This window comes from Aedes albopictus, chromosome 2 (assembly GCF_035046485.1).
Source record: "Aedes albopictus strain Foshan chromosome 2, AalbF5, whole genome shotgun sequence".
NCBI classification, from domain to species: domain Eukaryota; kingdom Metazoa; phylum Arthropoda; class Insecta; order Diptera; family Culicidae; genus Aedes; species Aedes albopictus.
Window position 1 is genome coordinate 310,166,541 of NC_085137.1, and position 17,351 is coordinate 310,183,891.

The 17,351-nt window shown below is 40.7% G+C and overlaps 2 protein-coding genes and 1 long non-coding RNA gene across 4 annotated transcripts in view; 2 read left to right on the forward strand and 1 right to left on the reverse strand.

The window, feature by feature from the left end:
- Positions 1-13,401, forward strand: part of LOC134288200 (uncharacterized) — a 248,788-nt gene extending 235,387 nt beyond the window's left edge. The window contains exon 2 of the mRNA XM_062852253.1: positions 9,999-13,401. Within this exon, the coding sequence (XP_062708237.1) occupies positions 10,574-13,363 (2,790 nt within the window). The 5' untranslated portion in view covers positions 9,999-10,573 and the 3' untranslated portion in view covers positions 13,364-13,401. The remainder of the gene's footprint in view (positions 1-9,998) is intronic.
- The window catches only part of LOC109422497 (four and a half LIM domains protein 2), an 866,140-nt gene that overhangs the window by 526,236 nt on the left and 322,553 nt on the right, over positions 1-17,351 (reverse strand). The gene's annotated exons all lie outside the window — the stretch shown is intronic.
- LOC134288202 (uncharacterized) overlaps positions 1-17,351 on the forward strand; it is a 357,534-nt gene that overhangs the window by 232,513 nt on the left and 107,670 nt on the right. The window lies entirely within an intron of this gene.

The window sequence follows — 17,351 nt, forward strand, 5'->3', positions numbered from 1 at the left end:
AAATGGTAAAAAAAAATTCTATGCATGTGGTCAAATCTCAACCGTTACGTAGTAATTGAACTTCACATGTTTTTGACTTGCATGCCTCAAACTAGCTATAACTTGAAAGCCTATTCATTGGTTCCTTGTGCAATTTCGACTGCTTTGGTCAATCATGGAGTAGCAACTACGAATTGTGCGGTCATCTATGCTCATGCTTAAACTGGCTATAACTTGAAAATGGTCAATCTTATCACAGCTTTTTAACCCTCATTCGAAAGATTATCAAATCTTCTACCGGAAAAAGATCAACTTAGTTTTCTAAAGCAAATAAGCTTGAAAGTATTGTTTTTTTATTTGTTTTTGTAAACTATCTTTGAAAAATGCGTAATAAATTTTAATTTTCTTCTAGGCAAATTTGTGGCCCCTATTCCGTTCTACAATTCGTTCCTTGACATCAAAGGTCTAGCTTCTCTCGTTTTCTTGTGATTCCGAATTCAGCATCGAATTTCAGATCATGAATTTGCAACTGGTCAAAATCTTCATAAATACATGACCAAAGCAATCTAATCAAATCACACCATTTCAAATTCCTGCGGTGTTAATATAAAGTAGGTTGAATCAACGTATAATTTGATCAACGTGTATAATTTGATCGCATCAACACTAAATAAAATTTTTCCAATCTCCTTTTGCGTCTAAAATTACTGTGCACAATTTGGGTTCATAAGAAGGTCAAATTTTACATGAATCGTATTAAGCGTAGAAGTGTTCTCAGGATCGGCTAATGTCGACGTAAAGATCACGAGTTTCGACGAGAAAGGCACTATCACCACTAGGTGGATCAATATGGGTTTTTAACCATGATTTTTAGAACTTTATTTTTGTACATAAAATCAATTTTAATAGTTATTTATGCAACAAGTTGCAAAATGATGGTTTTTTCAGCACGAGTCGTACATTTATCCAACGAGGCTTGCCGAGTTTAGGATTAAAATTAAAATTAAGAAAAAATAAAAATGATTGGATGATGTTATATAGTATGGCGTAATGCTACCGTGTCCAAGGACTCGAAATCTAAATATGGAGTTCAACTTCCTCGTTCTTACATTCTTACCAGTGTACGAAGAATATGGCACCGCAAGCGAAAAACAAAGGCAACAAAGAAGGCACGGCAACAACGCTTTGTTTTTTCGGTAGCAGATAGGGTAAACAGGTATAATAAGCAGAAATGGCAATATATCTGAAACTGGCGCCTTATCCTATCTATTGTTTACTGCAAATCGTTGTTACTAAAGTTAGTGAAGTGTTGCATGCGAACTTTGCCTTTGGAGATGTGGCTATGGAAGCTTTGAAACGTTTTTCGAAAACGTTCCAAAATTTGCCTTTTCAAAACAAACGGGGCAATACGCCCCATCCAAAGAAAAACATCCAGCCCCGTGATAAAACTGTCCCAGAGGATAATTCCACTACATGCTTATCCTAGGAGGGTCTTTCAACAAGTGTTTAACTGCATAAAAGTTGCAAAGTAACACAAGCGAACAGAACTAGCTCCGTTTATAATGAAGTCAGCTCACAAGAGGTAAAATATTACGTCAAAAGCCTCGATTTCAGACTTTTTGATATTTTTATTGCTTTTCTGTACCAATCCACTAACGGACCAGCTTGATGACAATAATTCTTCAATATTTAAGATTTCTAATCGATCACGCATGCGAAAAGCGCCTGGATCGCTAGAAAATGAAGTGGGGCGTTTTGCCCCGGTGGGGCGCATTATACCCTTTTACCCTAATGACAAAATCGCTCCCAAGTTTGTTCACAACAAAAACGGTAGGAATTTTTGTATCGTTCTATGCACATCGTGATTTTCGCATTGTTTTACAACTAAAACTCGACTCTGAGGTTTTGAAGCGTCTTAATTCGTCCAAATCCTTATGAATTCGATGATGTAGGTCGAAAATTTCAGCAGAAAACCCGGAATATCGGCACACGCACGGCAAGCGATGTTTGTTTTATTGCTCTCATCGCTTGACATGCGTATGTTGCGGAGCGCCTTTGTTACCAACATGCACCGCTTAGGACAAAGCGTTTGTTTTTTGGCGTGATCCGTTTTTCGTACCCTGATTCTTACATAAATACATAGATATACACGGATGTACGTCTACCTCGACATTCTCCTTGAATTCTCAAAAGTCAACGTTATCATTCGGCTGCTACTGTTCGCATTTACATATGTATGTGTGTGTATACAGCTTCATTGAATTTGACACGATCAATCAAAGCTTGGTTGATATCAATTCGTTAAAACAACAACCCACTATCATGGACGCATGACAGTCATCCAGCCAACCATCCATTCTTCCATCGCCATAGGATGTAATAACAACGAACGCACTAACTTTTCTGCACATTCTCACCAAACTTTTCCCAAGGTCCTAATTTACAGGAAACATTTCCTTGGTGTTACTGCATTATGAATGAATTCTAAAGAAGATTGATTTCAACAGGAACAGCATGAAAAAAAAATGCAATTTGTGCTTAGATCCATCTAACAAGTGACGCTAGAAATCTTTGACCTACCGGAGCTGATGCTTTACGTTATAGATATTGAACAAAAATAGAGCAAAAACAGCTCCCCATGAACTTTCGATTCAGCTGGAACGAGCAGCTCGGGGTGGCAAGCTGTGTGTATATCTCTGAAGTTGCTATAAAACATGTAAATCAATACCCTGCTCCATTGGTTGACCGCTGTATGTACGAATAAGGCAATAGCCTCAACCGTCAAACAGAGAGCACCCGTTGATATTTTTATAAACCTAGTTGGGCCGTCCCGCTGTGCAACTGACCACCATAAACTTTTGTCTATCTCTATATAGATTCTGATTCGGTAGTTAACAACCGAACCACTACTGAACTGGACCAACACGTTGCCGTTAGCTTCCGAAAACTAATGTAAATTGAGCCGCCCGCTTTGTTACCATTTCTCCCGATTCATCGAATCGAACGGCGCTGATCAAATGTGTTATTTTGGACAATTTGTCGGTTTATTTGTAGCTGGATGTCACCACACAAGGCGAGATTTGATGAATAACTTCAACCCTGACCAGCGTCGCACGTCAGTCAATTATTCAAACAGCTTGACTTCGCAAGTGCATCATCACACCAACCAACTGGGGAAATACGAATGGTAAAAATGTATAGACCACTGATAAATTGATGGATTTATTGCATTTTAATGCAATTGAATTGAGTAGAAGCGAAGCGCTCTGTCCGGGTCTTCGGAGTTCGCCTCGCTTGACGCTTGACCAACAGAACAAGATGCAAACAAATGAAGTCTTTTCAGGCATCTTTCGAACCGACTCGGCTACAAAGCTGGGCAAAAACCTTTCGAGGGCGAACCACCACCATACCCGAGCGGGTGGAGCGAGAATAAAATTAATCGCAATCAAATTAGGACAAATTAGAAATTTATTGGTCATTCAATTTCGCCTTGTTGAACATGAATTTAACATCGACTGCTGGATATCGGGTTTAAGGCCTCCCCGTTCGAAGTATCGAACAGGCACGATTTATGGCGTTGGGGTTGAACCATTGGAAAATGAGACTCCAAGAGAGGTTGGCCTACCGCCGCTACACAGAGGCATGTTCGACTTGTCGTTATAAAGTTTAATAATGCCAATTATTATAATATAGAAAAACATGCATACACAGAGCCGTGAAAACCGGATCGGATACTAATGAGTACTCCACCTAGGCAGGGCTACTCGGCGGTGGCTTAATCCAGGTGAAGGAACGATCGCTGTCATCGTCATCGGTGTTCGACGGCAAATTATGTTGTTTGATGGGCGATTAATCGTTTGGCGGAACACGTTGCGACGACAGAATACTAAGCGGGTGGCGGCATCGATTATGGTCACCGGAAAATGTATGTCAATTTTTAGCAATTATCGTTACAAAGTGGTGCGAAATAGTCGACATGGAAATTACGACGTGTTTGATCTAGATTTAAGCTGAGCACAGAATAGGTTGAAGAACGCCCGTCATGCACTTACAAGCAGTGCTGAAAAATTCATTTCGTCATATCTAAATTCAATCACCTACAGCTCATTTTAGAAGCTGAACCTGATAATATGATGTATGGAAAACTTGTGCGGCTCAACCAGTTCTGCCAGAAAGTCACGGAAAAAATGATATTTTTCGAATATTTAAGGTAAATGTCACGGACCACCTTCGAAAAATGCAAATGATATTCGCGGTGAATATCATTTGGCATTTTTCAAAGGTAGTCCGTGACATTTACCCTAAATATTAAAAAAATAGCCGTTTTCCCGTGACTTTCTTGCAGAACTGGTTGAGCCGCACAAGTTTTCCATACATCATATTCTCATGTTCAGCTTCTAAAATGAGCTGCAGGTGATTGAATTTGGGTATGACGAAATGAAATTTTCAGCACTGCTTACAAGGACCTGTGATATGAAACTCGGTACGTTCAACTACAGATCTCTCAATTTCTCGCACAGCTTTCATCGCGACTAACAGAAGCACCGATCGAAGAAAGAATATGCAGGTTGAAGATCAAGGACCGATTCTTCAACTTAAGCATGATCAACGTGCACAGTAGCATTGGGCAAATCTGGCTGAGACATCGATTTTTGTGAATCGATTTGAATCGGATCAGCAGAATCGATTCACCGATTTAATCGAATGCTTGGAAACTGATGTTTTCACATCGATTCGATATTATAAAATATTAAAAAAAACTATAAAATGATTCGTTTGCTGCATGTAGGGAAGTGGAATCATCTCGGCAGGGGTCATATTTTGGGCACTTTTCTGCTATAACTCAGCCAATTCTGAATCAATTGACACAATTTTTGGAACGCGATGAGATACGTATAGTATCTAGCCGTGTACAAAATTTCAAGTCAATTGGTTTGGAATTGACTGAGTTATAACGAAGAGTGCCCAAAATACCGGCCGCTGCCCACGTGTTTCGCTACCCTAGTTCAAGTTCATGGCATGTTTTAGTTGTCTAAATAAATTCAATATCAAAATTTGAGATTACATATCGAACATTTCGCGACTCTGATTCGAAAATGGATATAACGTTGAGACAGTGCAAAAATAAATTTAATATTTTTTTAATCGAAAGAAAAATCCAGCGATCCTGATATTCCCCAGAACTCTGAGAAGTATTCCCATATAGTACTGAGACAAATTCCCCCGAAATATTTAAAGAGACTCCTCCAAAACTCTGAAAGAATTATGAGAGAGATTTCTCGAGAATGTTGAAAATGATTACACCAGAATCCTGAGCGACATTATCTACAAAAGAAAGCAAGTCTTTTCCGGTATCTTGGTAGAAATTCTCTCTGAATTCTTCCTAGATTTCCTAGATTTCTGAGAGAGATTACTCCATATCTATAAGACGGATTGTCTCAGAGTCCCGAGAGGAATTCTTCCAGAATTATGTGATAGATTGACTCAATGTTCTAAGAGAAGCTTTCCCTTGTGATTCTCCAAAAATGTTCCAGAATCCCAAGATGAATTCTCCCAGAATCCTGAGAGAAATTCCAAGAGCGTTTCTCCCACATTCTTGAGATTAATTCATCTAGAATACTGTGAAACATTCTCCAAAAAAAAAAGGTTTTCGGAATTCTAAGATGAATTTCTCAAGAAACTTAAAAGAAATGACCCAGAATCCTGAGAAGGTAAACTTTAGAACCCTAAGAAGGATTACTCCAGAATCGTGATAAATGTTCTTTCAAAATACTGGGCGGAATTTCCAAAGAAACCTGAAATATACTCTCACAGAACTCTTGGAGATAGGATTGCTCCAGAATCCTGAGAAGAATTCCTCCAGAATCCTTTCAAGTATTCTCCCAGAATTCCCCTACAATGATGGGTAGAATCCTTTAAAATGCTGAGAATAATTCTGCCAGAATCCCGAAAGGTATTCTTCTGAATTCTACGAGTGATTCCCCCAGAATCCTGATAGGGGAGGGGTTCTTCCAGATTCTTAAGAGAAATATATCTAGAAACCTTAGAAGGATTTTACCGAAAGTTCTTCCTGGAGGGGATAACGAAAACTTCTATAATGGACTTCCCCAGCAACCTGTGAAGGCTTCTCTGGAATTCTGAGAAGTATTCCTACATAAAACAGAAAAATTACCGCAGATTCCTGGAAGACATTCCCCCAGAATCTTTGGAAGGACTCCCCTAAACTTCTAAAAGCGATTGTCCCAGAACTCTGAGAGAGATTCCTCTAGAATACTTTAAATTATTACAACAGAATCTCAAGAGAATCTTCCCATAATCGTGTCAGAGATTTTCCCTGACTACTAAGAGGGACTCTTCCAGAATCATGAAAAAATGATTTCTGGGAGCAACTGCTCCAGAATACAGAAAACAGAATTCTACTGGGATTCTCGTAGAATGATGAGAAGGATTTACTCTAAGAACTCTAAGAGGAATCACAAAATCTCCAAAATCCAAATTTCTCTAGAGAATTCTGCCCAGAATCTTGTGAGAGAAATTCTGAAAGAAAGTGCCCTAGAATCTTAAAAAATATAACCCTATAAATATATATAGGATATCTCTAGAATCATGAGACAAATACCCCAGAATCTCGAAAGAAATTTTCCCAGAATCTTGACCCCAGAAAGCCGAGTTTTCAGAGAATCCTGGGAAAAGTACCCGCAGAATACTTAGTGATATTCTAACGCAGAATCCTGAGAAGGATACCACTAGAATCCTGTGTGGAATTCCCCCAGAATCCTAAGAAATATTCCCCCAGAATTCTGAGAGGAATTTCGCCACAATTCTGAGAATGCTGAGTATGATTCTCCAAAAAGTCTGAGAGGAGTTCCTGAGAATGCTGAGAAAAATTTCCCCAGAATTCTGAGTGGGATCCAAGGGAGGGTCTTCCAGAATCCTTAGAGAAATAAACCCAGATAATCCAGAAATTTATTAATGTCCTGAAAGGGTGAAATCTTAGTAGGGAACCCTGGTAGGAAAAAACAACAAGATCCAGAAATTAATTCCCTTAGAATTGGGTTTTTAAATTAAGAAAAATTCAATGGTTTTTTATTTTCAAACAAAAGAGCACCTTTTTCTGAGCCGCTATGATTTTTTTCCAGATTTTTAGAACTTTATTTTGGTATCTAAAATCAATTTCAAAGAGATTTTTTAAAATCACCTTTTGACAGCTGGGCAACTGCTTGACAGCTCCGCTCAGTACAAAATGCAACGAGGGGTGATTCGACAAATCGCTCCAATACAAATTTCAAATTGATTTTTAAATAGGTTCCCGGGCACCAAAATTGATGAAAATTTGGATTTCGGCTCAGTTTGGCATGCAGATTCAGAATATGGAATTATCTCAACACCACTAAAGAAGCCAATTCTGAGAGGAATTTCGCCACAATTGGCTTCTTTAGCGGTGTTGAGATAATTCCATATTCTGAATCTGCATGTCAAACTGAGCCGAAATCCAAATTTTCATGAACTTTGGTGCCCGGGAACCTATTTAAAAATCAATTTGAAATTTGTATGGGAGCGATTTCATGAATCACCCCTCGTCGGATTTTGTACTAGGCGGAGCTGTCAAACAGTTGCCCAGCTGTCAAAAGGTGATTCTGAAAAATCTCTTTGAAATTGATTTTAGGTATCAAAATAAAGTACTAAAAATCTGAAAAAAAATCATAGTGGCTCAGAAAAAGGTGCTCTTTCGTTTAAAAATATAAAATCATTGAATTTTTCTAAATTTAAAAACCCAATTCTGAGTATGATTCTCCAAAAAGTCTGAGAGGAGTTCCTGAGAATGCTGAGAAAAATTTCCTCAGAATTCTGAGTGGGATCCAAGTGAGGGTCTTCCAGAATCCTTAGAGAAATAAACCCAGATAATCCAGAAATTTAATAATATCCTGAAAGATATTTCACCCTTAGTAGGGAACCCTGGTAGGAAAAAACTCCAAAATCCAGAAATTAATTCCCTTAGAATTAAGAGATTTCCATATAATACTGCTGATGAAAATACCTCCAAAATTTTTAAAGGAACCCTTCCATAACTGTGAGGATTTCTCTAAATTGAATCTCTTGCAGAATGCTAAAAATTATCGCACCAGCATCCTGAGAGACCTTATTGTAGAAAAGAGAGAAAGACTCTTCCAATAGGAATTCTCCATGAATTCTGTTAAGGATTTCCCTAGAATCCTAGGAGAGATTACTCCAGTGAGATGGATTCTCTCAGAATCTTTAACAGGAATTCTTCCAGAATCATGAGGAATTTCCTCCGATTCCTGAAATGAATTCTCCCTGAATCCTGTGACGGATTGCCTCAGAATCCTGAGAAAAGTTTTTCTTTGGGATTCTCCCAGAATGCTTAGACGGATATCCCCTTAACACCCTGGCAGATTCTTCCAGAATCCTGAGAGGGATTCTCCTAGAATCCTCAGGGAAATTCTCCTGTAGTATTGAAAGACATCCCGTGAGAATCTTGAAAGAGATTGTCCCAGAACCCTGAGAGGGATTCTCTAAATTATTAGGAGAAATTCATCTAGAATCCTGAGAGGAATATTCAAAAAAAATGTTCAGAATCCAAAGATGGACTGACCTAGCACCCTGAGAAGGATGCGCTAGAACCCTGAAAGGGACTCTATAGACCATAGCTTCCCAACCTTCGTTTCGCGACCTCCCAACCGCTTGCAGGCACGCTTCGATTGTTTTACGAAAGCCGCAGTGACGACAGACTGGGGGGTTACGTTGGGAACCGTGGCTATAGACCATATCCCTTTTGAATCCTGAGAAAGATTCACTTGGACTCCTGGGAGGGATTTCCCAAGATACATGATATACAAGCCTCGATTTAGTGGACCAGACCCTCGATTTTATGTATTTCGATTTTTTGTACATTTTTACTTGTTAAATTCTACAGTGCATTCCGAAAAAAAAGTAATTTAATATTTTTGAATCGAAAGAAAAATCGAACGTAAAAAATCGATTCGGTCGACTTCGTGGGGCTTCAACATCGATACAAAAAATCGATTAATCGGAACAAAAATATCGATATTGTGAACATCGATTCAAAATTGTCCAACGCTAGTGCATAGCCTAATTTTTGGAAGCACTGATAATGACAAGGATGCATTCTACGGCAGCTCAAACATAGCCTTGCTTATCGTTATACCTGAAGTTCACCACAGCAGACGGAAACGCAAATAGACCACGTTCTGATTGTGGTGCTAGCATCAACTCTGACCATTACCTGTTGATGGTCGAACTACGCTCGAAATTTTTCGTCATCAACAATGTACGGTACCGGCGACCGCCACTTCGAGCGATCGAAGCAACTGGATGTCACCTCAGCAGACGTGCAAAATCTCGAGAAAGCGTTGCAAGACGAGAGCGAGCTGTTGGAGCAGCCTTCTACGACGCCGGTGAGAGCACCATCGGATACGTGGAAATGAACCGACGGAACGGATGGTTCGACGAGGAGTGTAGGGAGATTTTGGAGGAGAAGAACGCAGCGTGAGTGGTCAAGCTGCAGCAGGCAACTCGGCAAAATGTGAAACGTTACAAATTGAAGCGAAAACAGCAGATCCGTCTCTTTCTGGAGAAAAAACGCCGCCTGGAAAAAGCAGAGTGCAAAGAAATGGAGCTGCTGTGGCGTTCCTCCTTTTACACCATTCTTATGGGAGAAAAAATTGCGGCGTTTGGAACATTACAAAGGCCGCGCGGTGAATTATATTCAGCACACCCGACAATACTGGGTAGAGTAAGATGGGGCAAAAGTTCGACCCTAGTTGAAAATTCATTTTTTTAATCGAAGCAGATAAAAACAAATGAATACCGTGTGGTGATTCTACCGTCCATGAGCTAAAATTTTGCTGAACAAAGTTACGCCAAATGTCTTTTCAATTTTGAGTTACAACACTTTTTGTATGTGTGTGTCTAATTCGAACTCTTACCCCACCACTGGGGCAAAAGTTCGAATCTAGTGTTTGTGGTATTTCGCTAAGGCACGGTAAAGGCTGGGTATGCTGCGCAATTCAGATCCCATTGTGATCCACTAGCCTCTGCCCAGCAACTCCTATCCCTACCTCCACGCGGTACCGGCCGGAAACTATGAGCAACCTTAGGGAAGATCGGGTAACCAACCCCGGTGGGAACTTTGGTCGTAGGCTGACAGGGAAGGGGGGGTTTGCTTCGGCAAACCTGAGCGTCTGTTCTCCAGGAGGAGCGGCTCACAACAGCGTCTGATCCCCATGTTAGGGGCGGCTGATCTACGTCCGAGTGCCAGGGAAGGACTCTAAGCTCAACTGTGCACTATGGTCCTCCGGAAAGTAGGGGGTTGGTGTCAGGCCCTACGAGCCAGCCGTAAAAAACCATTGTAACGGAAAATCAACAACAGAATAATACGAACCGAGACCAACGGCAACGACCCCAGCGAACAAAAAGGACTTGCGATTGGAAACTCGGTACGTGGAACTGCCGATCTCTCAACTTCATTGGGAGCACCCGCATACTCGCCGATCTACTGAAGGACCGCGGGTTCGGCATCGTAGCGCTGCAGGAGGTGTGTTGGACAGGATCCATGGTGCGAACGTTTAGAGGTAATCATACCATTTACCAGAGCTGCGGCATCACACGCGAGCTGGGAACAGTTTTCATCGTGATGGGTGATATGCAGAGGCGCGTGATCGGTTGGTGGCCGATCGACGAAAGAATGTGCAGGTTGAGGATCAAAGGCCGATTCTTCAACTTCAGCATAATAAACGTGCACAGCCCACACTCCGGAAGTACTGATGATGACAAGGACGCATTTTACGCGCAGCTCGAACGTGAGTACGATCGCTGCCCAAGCCACGACGTCAAGATCATCATAGGTGATTTGAACGCTCAGGTAGGCCAGGAGGAGGAATTCAGACCGACGATTGGTAAGTTCAGCGCCCACCAGCAGACGAACGAAAACGGCCTACGACTCATTGATTTCGCCGCCTCCAAAAATATGGCCATACGTAGCACTTTTTTCCAACACAGCCTCCCTTATCGTTACACCTGGAGATCACCACAGCAGACGGAATCTCAAATCGACCACGTTCTGATTGACGGACGGCACTTCTCCGACATTATCGACGTCAGGACCTATCGTGGCGCCAACATCGACTCCGACCACTATCTGGTGATGGTCAAACTGCGCCGAAAACTCTCCGTCATCAACAATGTACGGTACCGGCGACCGCCACGGTACAACCTAGAGCGACTGAAGCAACCGGATGTCGCCTCAGCATACGCGCAGAATCTCGAAGCCGCGTTGCCAGACGAGGGCGAGCTCGATGAGGCCCCTCTAGAGGACTGCTGGAGTACAGTGAAAGCAGCCATCAACGACGCAGCCGAGAGCACCATCGGGTACATGGAACGGAATCGACGGAACGAATGGTTCGACGAAGAGTGCAGAACGGTTTTGGAGGAGAAGAATGCAGCGAGGGCGGTAATGCTGCAGCAAGGGACTCGACAGAACGTGGAACGTTATAAACAGAAGCGTAAACAGCAGACCCGCCTCTTTCGGGAGAAAAAGCGCCGCCTGGAAGAAGCGGAGTGTGAAGAAATGGAACTGCTGTGCCGTTCCCAAGAAACACGGAAGTTCTATCAGAAGCTCAACGCATCCCGCAACGGCTTCGTGCCGCGAACCGATATCTGCAGGGATAAAGACGGAGGCCTCTTGACGGACGGACGTGAGGTGATCGAAAGGTGGAAGCAGCACTTCGATCAGCACCTGAACGGCGTGGAGAACGTAGGCACGGGAGCCCACGGCAACGGAGGAAACGACGACGCCAGTGCAGCGGAGGACGGAAATGAACCAACTCCCACACTGAGGGAAGTTAAGGATGCCATTCACCAACTCAAAACCAACAAAGCAGCTGGTAAGGATGGTATCGCAGCTGAACTCATGAAGATGGGCCCAGAAAAGTTGGCCACCTGTTTGCATCGGCTGATAGTCAGGATCTGGGAAACCGAACAGCTACTGGAGGAGTGGAAGGAAGGGGTAATCTGCCCCATTCACAAGAAAGGCGACCATTTGGAATGTGAGAACTTCAGGGCGATCACTATTTTGAATGCTGCCTACAAAGTGCTATCCCAGATCATCTTCCGTCGCCTGTCACCTAAAACAAATGAGCTCGTGGGAAGTTATCAAGCCGGCTTCATCGACGGCCGGTCGACAACGGACCAGATCTTTACCGTACAGCAAATCCTCCAGAAATGCCGTGAATACCAGGTCCCAACGCATCACCTGTTCATCGACTTCAAAGCGGCATACGACAGTATCAACCGCGCAGAGCTATGGAGAATCATGGACGAAAACGGCTTTCCTGGGAAGCTGACTAGACAGATTAAAGCAACGATGGACGGTGTGCAAAACTGCGTAAGGGTTTCGAGTGAACTATCCAGTTCATTTGAATCTCGCCGGGGACTGAGACAAGGTGATGGACTCTCATGCCTACTCTTCAACATCGCTCTGGAAGGTGTAATGCGACGAGCCGGGCTCAACAGCCGAGGAACGATTTTCACAAAATCCAGTCAATTTGTGTGCTTTGCGGACGACATGGACATTATTGCAAGAACATTTGGAACGGTGGCAGAACTGTACACCCGCCTGAAACGCGAAGCAGCAAAGGTCGGACTGGTGGTGAATGCCTCAAAAACAAAGTACATGCTGGTAGGCGGAACCGAGAACGACCGGATCCGTCTGGGTAGTAATGTTACGATAGACGGGGATACTTTCGAGGTGGTGGAGGAATTCGTCTACCTCGGATCCTTACTAACGGCTGACAACAACGTGAGCCGTGAAATTCGGAGGCGCATCATCAGCGGAAGTCGGGCCTACTACGGGCTCCAGAAGAAACTGCGGTCGAAAAAGATTCACCCACGCACCAAATGCACCATGTACAAAACGCTAATAAGACCGGTAATCCTCTACGGGCACGAGACATGGACCATGCTCGAGGAGGACCTGCAAGCACTCGGAGTTTTCGAGCGACGCGTGCTAAGGACGATCTTCGGCGGTGTGCAGGAGAACGGTGTGTGGCGGAGAAGAATGAACCACGAGCTCGCTGCACTTTACGGCGAACCCAGCATCCAGAAGGTGGCCAAAGCCGGAAGGATACGGTGGGCAGGGCATGTTGCAAGAATGCCGGACAACAACCCTGCAAAGCTGGTGTTTGCAACTGATCCGGTTGGCACAAGAAGGCGTGGAGCGCAGAGAGCACGATGGGCGGACCAGGTGGAGCGTGACTTGGCGAGCATCGGGCGCGACCGAGGATGGAGAGCGGCAGCCACGAACCGTGTATTATGGAGAAATATTGTTGATTCAGTTTTATCTTGAATTTGATGTAATACTAAATAAATGAATGAATGAATGAATGAGGTATTTCGCTAACCGTAGCACACTACTTCGACACTTTGGTAATTGGAATACCAAAAACCAATTAATATTTGATGATGGAACTGGAATACACTTTAAAGTTGGATGTTACCCAAATCAGGGTTAAATTTACTTCATCAAAAATTAGTAGTTTTCCGCCAGATTCAGATAAAACAACATTTTTTTTTTCAACTTTGATCGAATTTTCTCACTGATTCCATCAGTTTTAGAGATAATATGTACATTTTGCAGAATTTTTGGGTTTTACCTTAAGTTGCCACATGACTCGAACTTTTGCCCCACAATCCGAACTTTTGCCCCACTATGTGTAAAATATGATTTCCAAATCTTTTTTGCAAAAAGCTATGCATGCTAAAGCATCTTCAAAATATACCTAGTTACACCCCAAAATAAAATATCAAATTCGATTTCATTACAATTCCATTCCATGCGTTGGAAGGACCATCGCATATTACAATTTTTTGATAAAAACCAACATTTTGTCATAACTTTTCCAAATATTGATCAATTTTCATAATTTTTGGGGTGAAAGATTCTTATTCAAAAAGGCTTCGAACAACCTTGACACTCAAAAGAAATAATTTGAATTGAGCTCAAAAACTTCAAAAGAAATTCTTCCCCCACTCGAACTTTTGCCCCACTTTACTCTATGTGAGACTTCTGAGCGATCCCCACTATGAATGCCACCGTCAAAGTCCTATCCCAGATCATCTTTCGTTATCTGTTCCTTAAAACGAATGAGTTCGTGTGAAGTTATCAAGCCAATTTTATCGACAGCCGATTGACAACGGACCTGATCTTCACCGTTCGGCAAATAATCCAGAAATGCCGTAAATACTAGGTCCCAACGCATCACCTGTTCATCGATTCCAAGGTGGCATACGAAAGTATCGAACGCACTGAGCTATGAAAAATCATGAACGAAAAGGGACCGATATTAGAAGATTCATTATAACATATTCAGAGCCTTAGCGTGGTCCCATGGCACCCTTGGCAAGAATTCAGTTAGGCGCCCCACGACAATAAAACATCGTATATTTGCAAAAGTTTTTAATTATTCTTTTTTTTCAAGGTTTTTATAAGTTGTATTTTGGTGTTTCGACGAAACAAGTTTCACCCGATTTTACTTTATTTTTTTATAGTGCTATTCATTCGTGTTTTTCATTTCACTCAAACCAGCACAATAAATAGAAATGACAGTTTAAATGACATAAATAATGCATATATTTATTCAAGAATTCTTACAGTTTTTTTTATTCTTTTTTTTTCTGAAGTTTTTGATCACATGAATTTTGTTAAAAAATATACTTAATAGAGTTTTAGGAATTTTCAGGAAACCTCAAACGATCTATTTTGCCAATTTTTAACGACTGGTTTAATTGGTTTTGCCAGAATTTTCCAATAACTTTCCAAAGGTTTCTTTTGAAGATCAAAATATTTCTCAGAATATCTGTGAGAAAATTTTCAGTAATCCCTGAGAAATTTCTTAAGAAATCCATGGAAGGCTTTCAAAAGATCTTTGGAGAAGTTTTGTATAAAATCATTTACAAGTTTGCCATCGGAATACCTAGAGAAATTTTTGAAGGAATTCCAAATTTTTGGTCTTTTGGAGGAACTTATGACGAAATTCATGAAAGGTTTTCTGGGGAATTTTAGCAAAAAAAATATGGAGCAATCTCTAGTGGACATGGAACAATTTCTGGAGAAATCAAAAAAAGGTTTTCTAAGCTTTCTTATATCTAAAGGAATCTAAAGAAGACTTTCTGAAGGGAACTTTCTGAAGGGAACTTTCATCAAACTAATAAAGAAATGAATAATCTAGTCTAGTCTAGTCTGGTCTACTCTAGTCTACACATCGGTAGGTCGGCTCCAGAGGCACGTTCTTCTCCATTTGTCTACACACACGCATTCATTGAAAGAATCCTGGAAAATGATAGAATCGACTACTTCTATCATTGTTTTTGTCATTAGCAATGCTTGTAGCACATCGGAGATGTAATACAAGAATGGTAATGGGCAGGCCTACGTCTTTGAATATTGCTGTGGATATTAATTCCACAATAAAACTAAAGAACAGGGACATTACGTTCCGTAAAGTATGTATTATAAATGTGCAGTAAATACGTTGGGAATGACTTTACTAAGAAAGTTGATGTCACTCCGTTAAGGATCTTCTTCCTGGGATGGGAATAAGGAATTTAACCCTTCTGTGTAGGTTAGGCTTGAGAGCCATTACTCGCTAGAAATTACTGAAGAAATCCTTATATGTTTTACTAAACAAATATCTGGAAAAGTCTGCCGAAATTCCTTGACGAAACTATGGAAGATTATCTAATAAATCATTAGAAAATTATTAGGAGGAATCCTTTCAGTAACTTCTAAATAATTTCCTAGATAACTTCCTGAATTTTTAAGGAAAGAAATAATTTAATGAATGCGGAGAAAATCTTCGGAAGCCTCAAGACATTCCCCAGTGTTAATGTTTAGGAATTTTTAGAAATAACCTTCACTGGGATTTAAAAGCATATTGTATTTGTTTGCTCATTTAAAAAACATAAATAGTTTCTCAAAATAAAATTGTAGATAAATTCCCAAGTAACATCATGGTAAATGCTCAAAATTAACTAGAGAAATTCCATTTTCTGACAATACGGAAAAACGTTAAAAACGTATTATTAATCACAAATATCGTAAACCGATCGTGAAATTGATCATTTGGGTACTACATTGTAATTGCATACCAGGAACTTTTAAGCGTCGTAATTTCTTACTTCAACTAGTTCATAGATGTCTAGAGATGAATTTTATCTTTTAATTTTTTAGGAAAAAGTTAGTTTTGCCTTATTTTTCAAGGAATTTGCAATGTATTTCTCACTTAGCTGAAATCATTGCTTCTAAACAATCGATTGCCACTAGGACTTCCCGTATTTTTTTTTTTGTTTTAACATTTTTGTGGAGCTTTTGCTGGAAAGTTATGAAGCTATTCCGAATATGAATAAGTTAATAAATAGTTCTTTTTCGACGAAAAAGTCATTTATTGTAACAGAAATCTCTTATTTTAAAGGAAATTGCCTACCTTTAGGCGTTAAGGAGGAAATTTCAAAATTTTATTTTGCATTTTAAGTGTCAAATTCACTAGTTGTAAGAGTTTTGACGCGTTATTCGGGTTTAGAAGAGCAAAATTAAGTGGATAAGGAAATTTTTCTTTTTAACCGATGCTTAATTGTATACTGATCAGTTTCGCCTCAAAGTGGCAGTTTCAATTTTTTGATTTTTGAAATAATTTAACTAAAAGTTTAAATTTGTTGAACAAAATTTTGTCACATGGTTTCATGGAGATCCACTGGGTATTGATTTTAATGAAATTCTTTTGGCAATATTTGAATTGCCACTAATGTTATCAGCAAAAGTTGTTTTAAAGTGATCAATTTGACCCCGGATTACGGTACTGAAAATAGTGAAATCTTGATATTTTTTGAATTAACGAAAACATAAACATTTCCTATTTCATAGCCTTAGGCCTTCTCGGCGCCCCTCTGAGGTTGGTACCCTTGGCGGGGGCCAACCTGGCCAACCCAACCAGCTGCGATGCGGCCATGTTTTTGAAGTCATCATCTGTTTCAGGTCAAACATTTGATTTAGGCGTAGTTTACGAATGATATTTTTCTTTAACAAAAAAGTTCTTTGCATCCCCAATTGCGGCCTAATTTGAACACGTTTTTATTTATTGTAACATATTTCAGCTAAGAGAATTAGATTTTTTCATGATTCTCCTAGTATTTTCGAAAATGTTCTTTTTTGTTGTGGAAAATATTACGCGCTTTTCAAGAGTTGGTCCAGAAAAGTGTACTGTTTACAAACTTTTGCTGTCAAAATGGGGTTCAACGCACAATGGGGGTCAGAGATGTTGGCTCGCTTTTTTACTGTG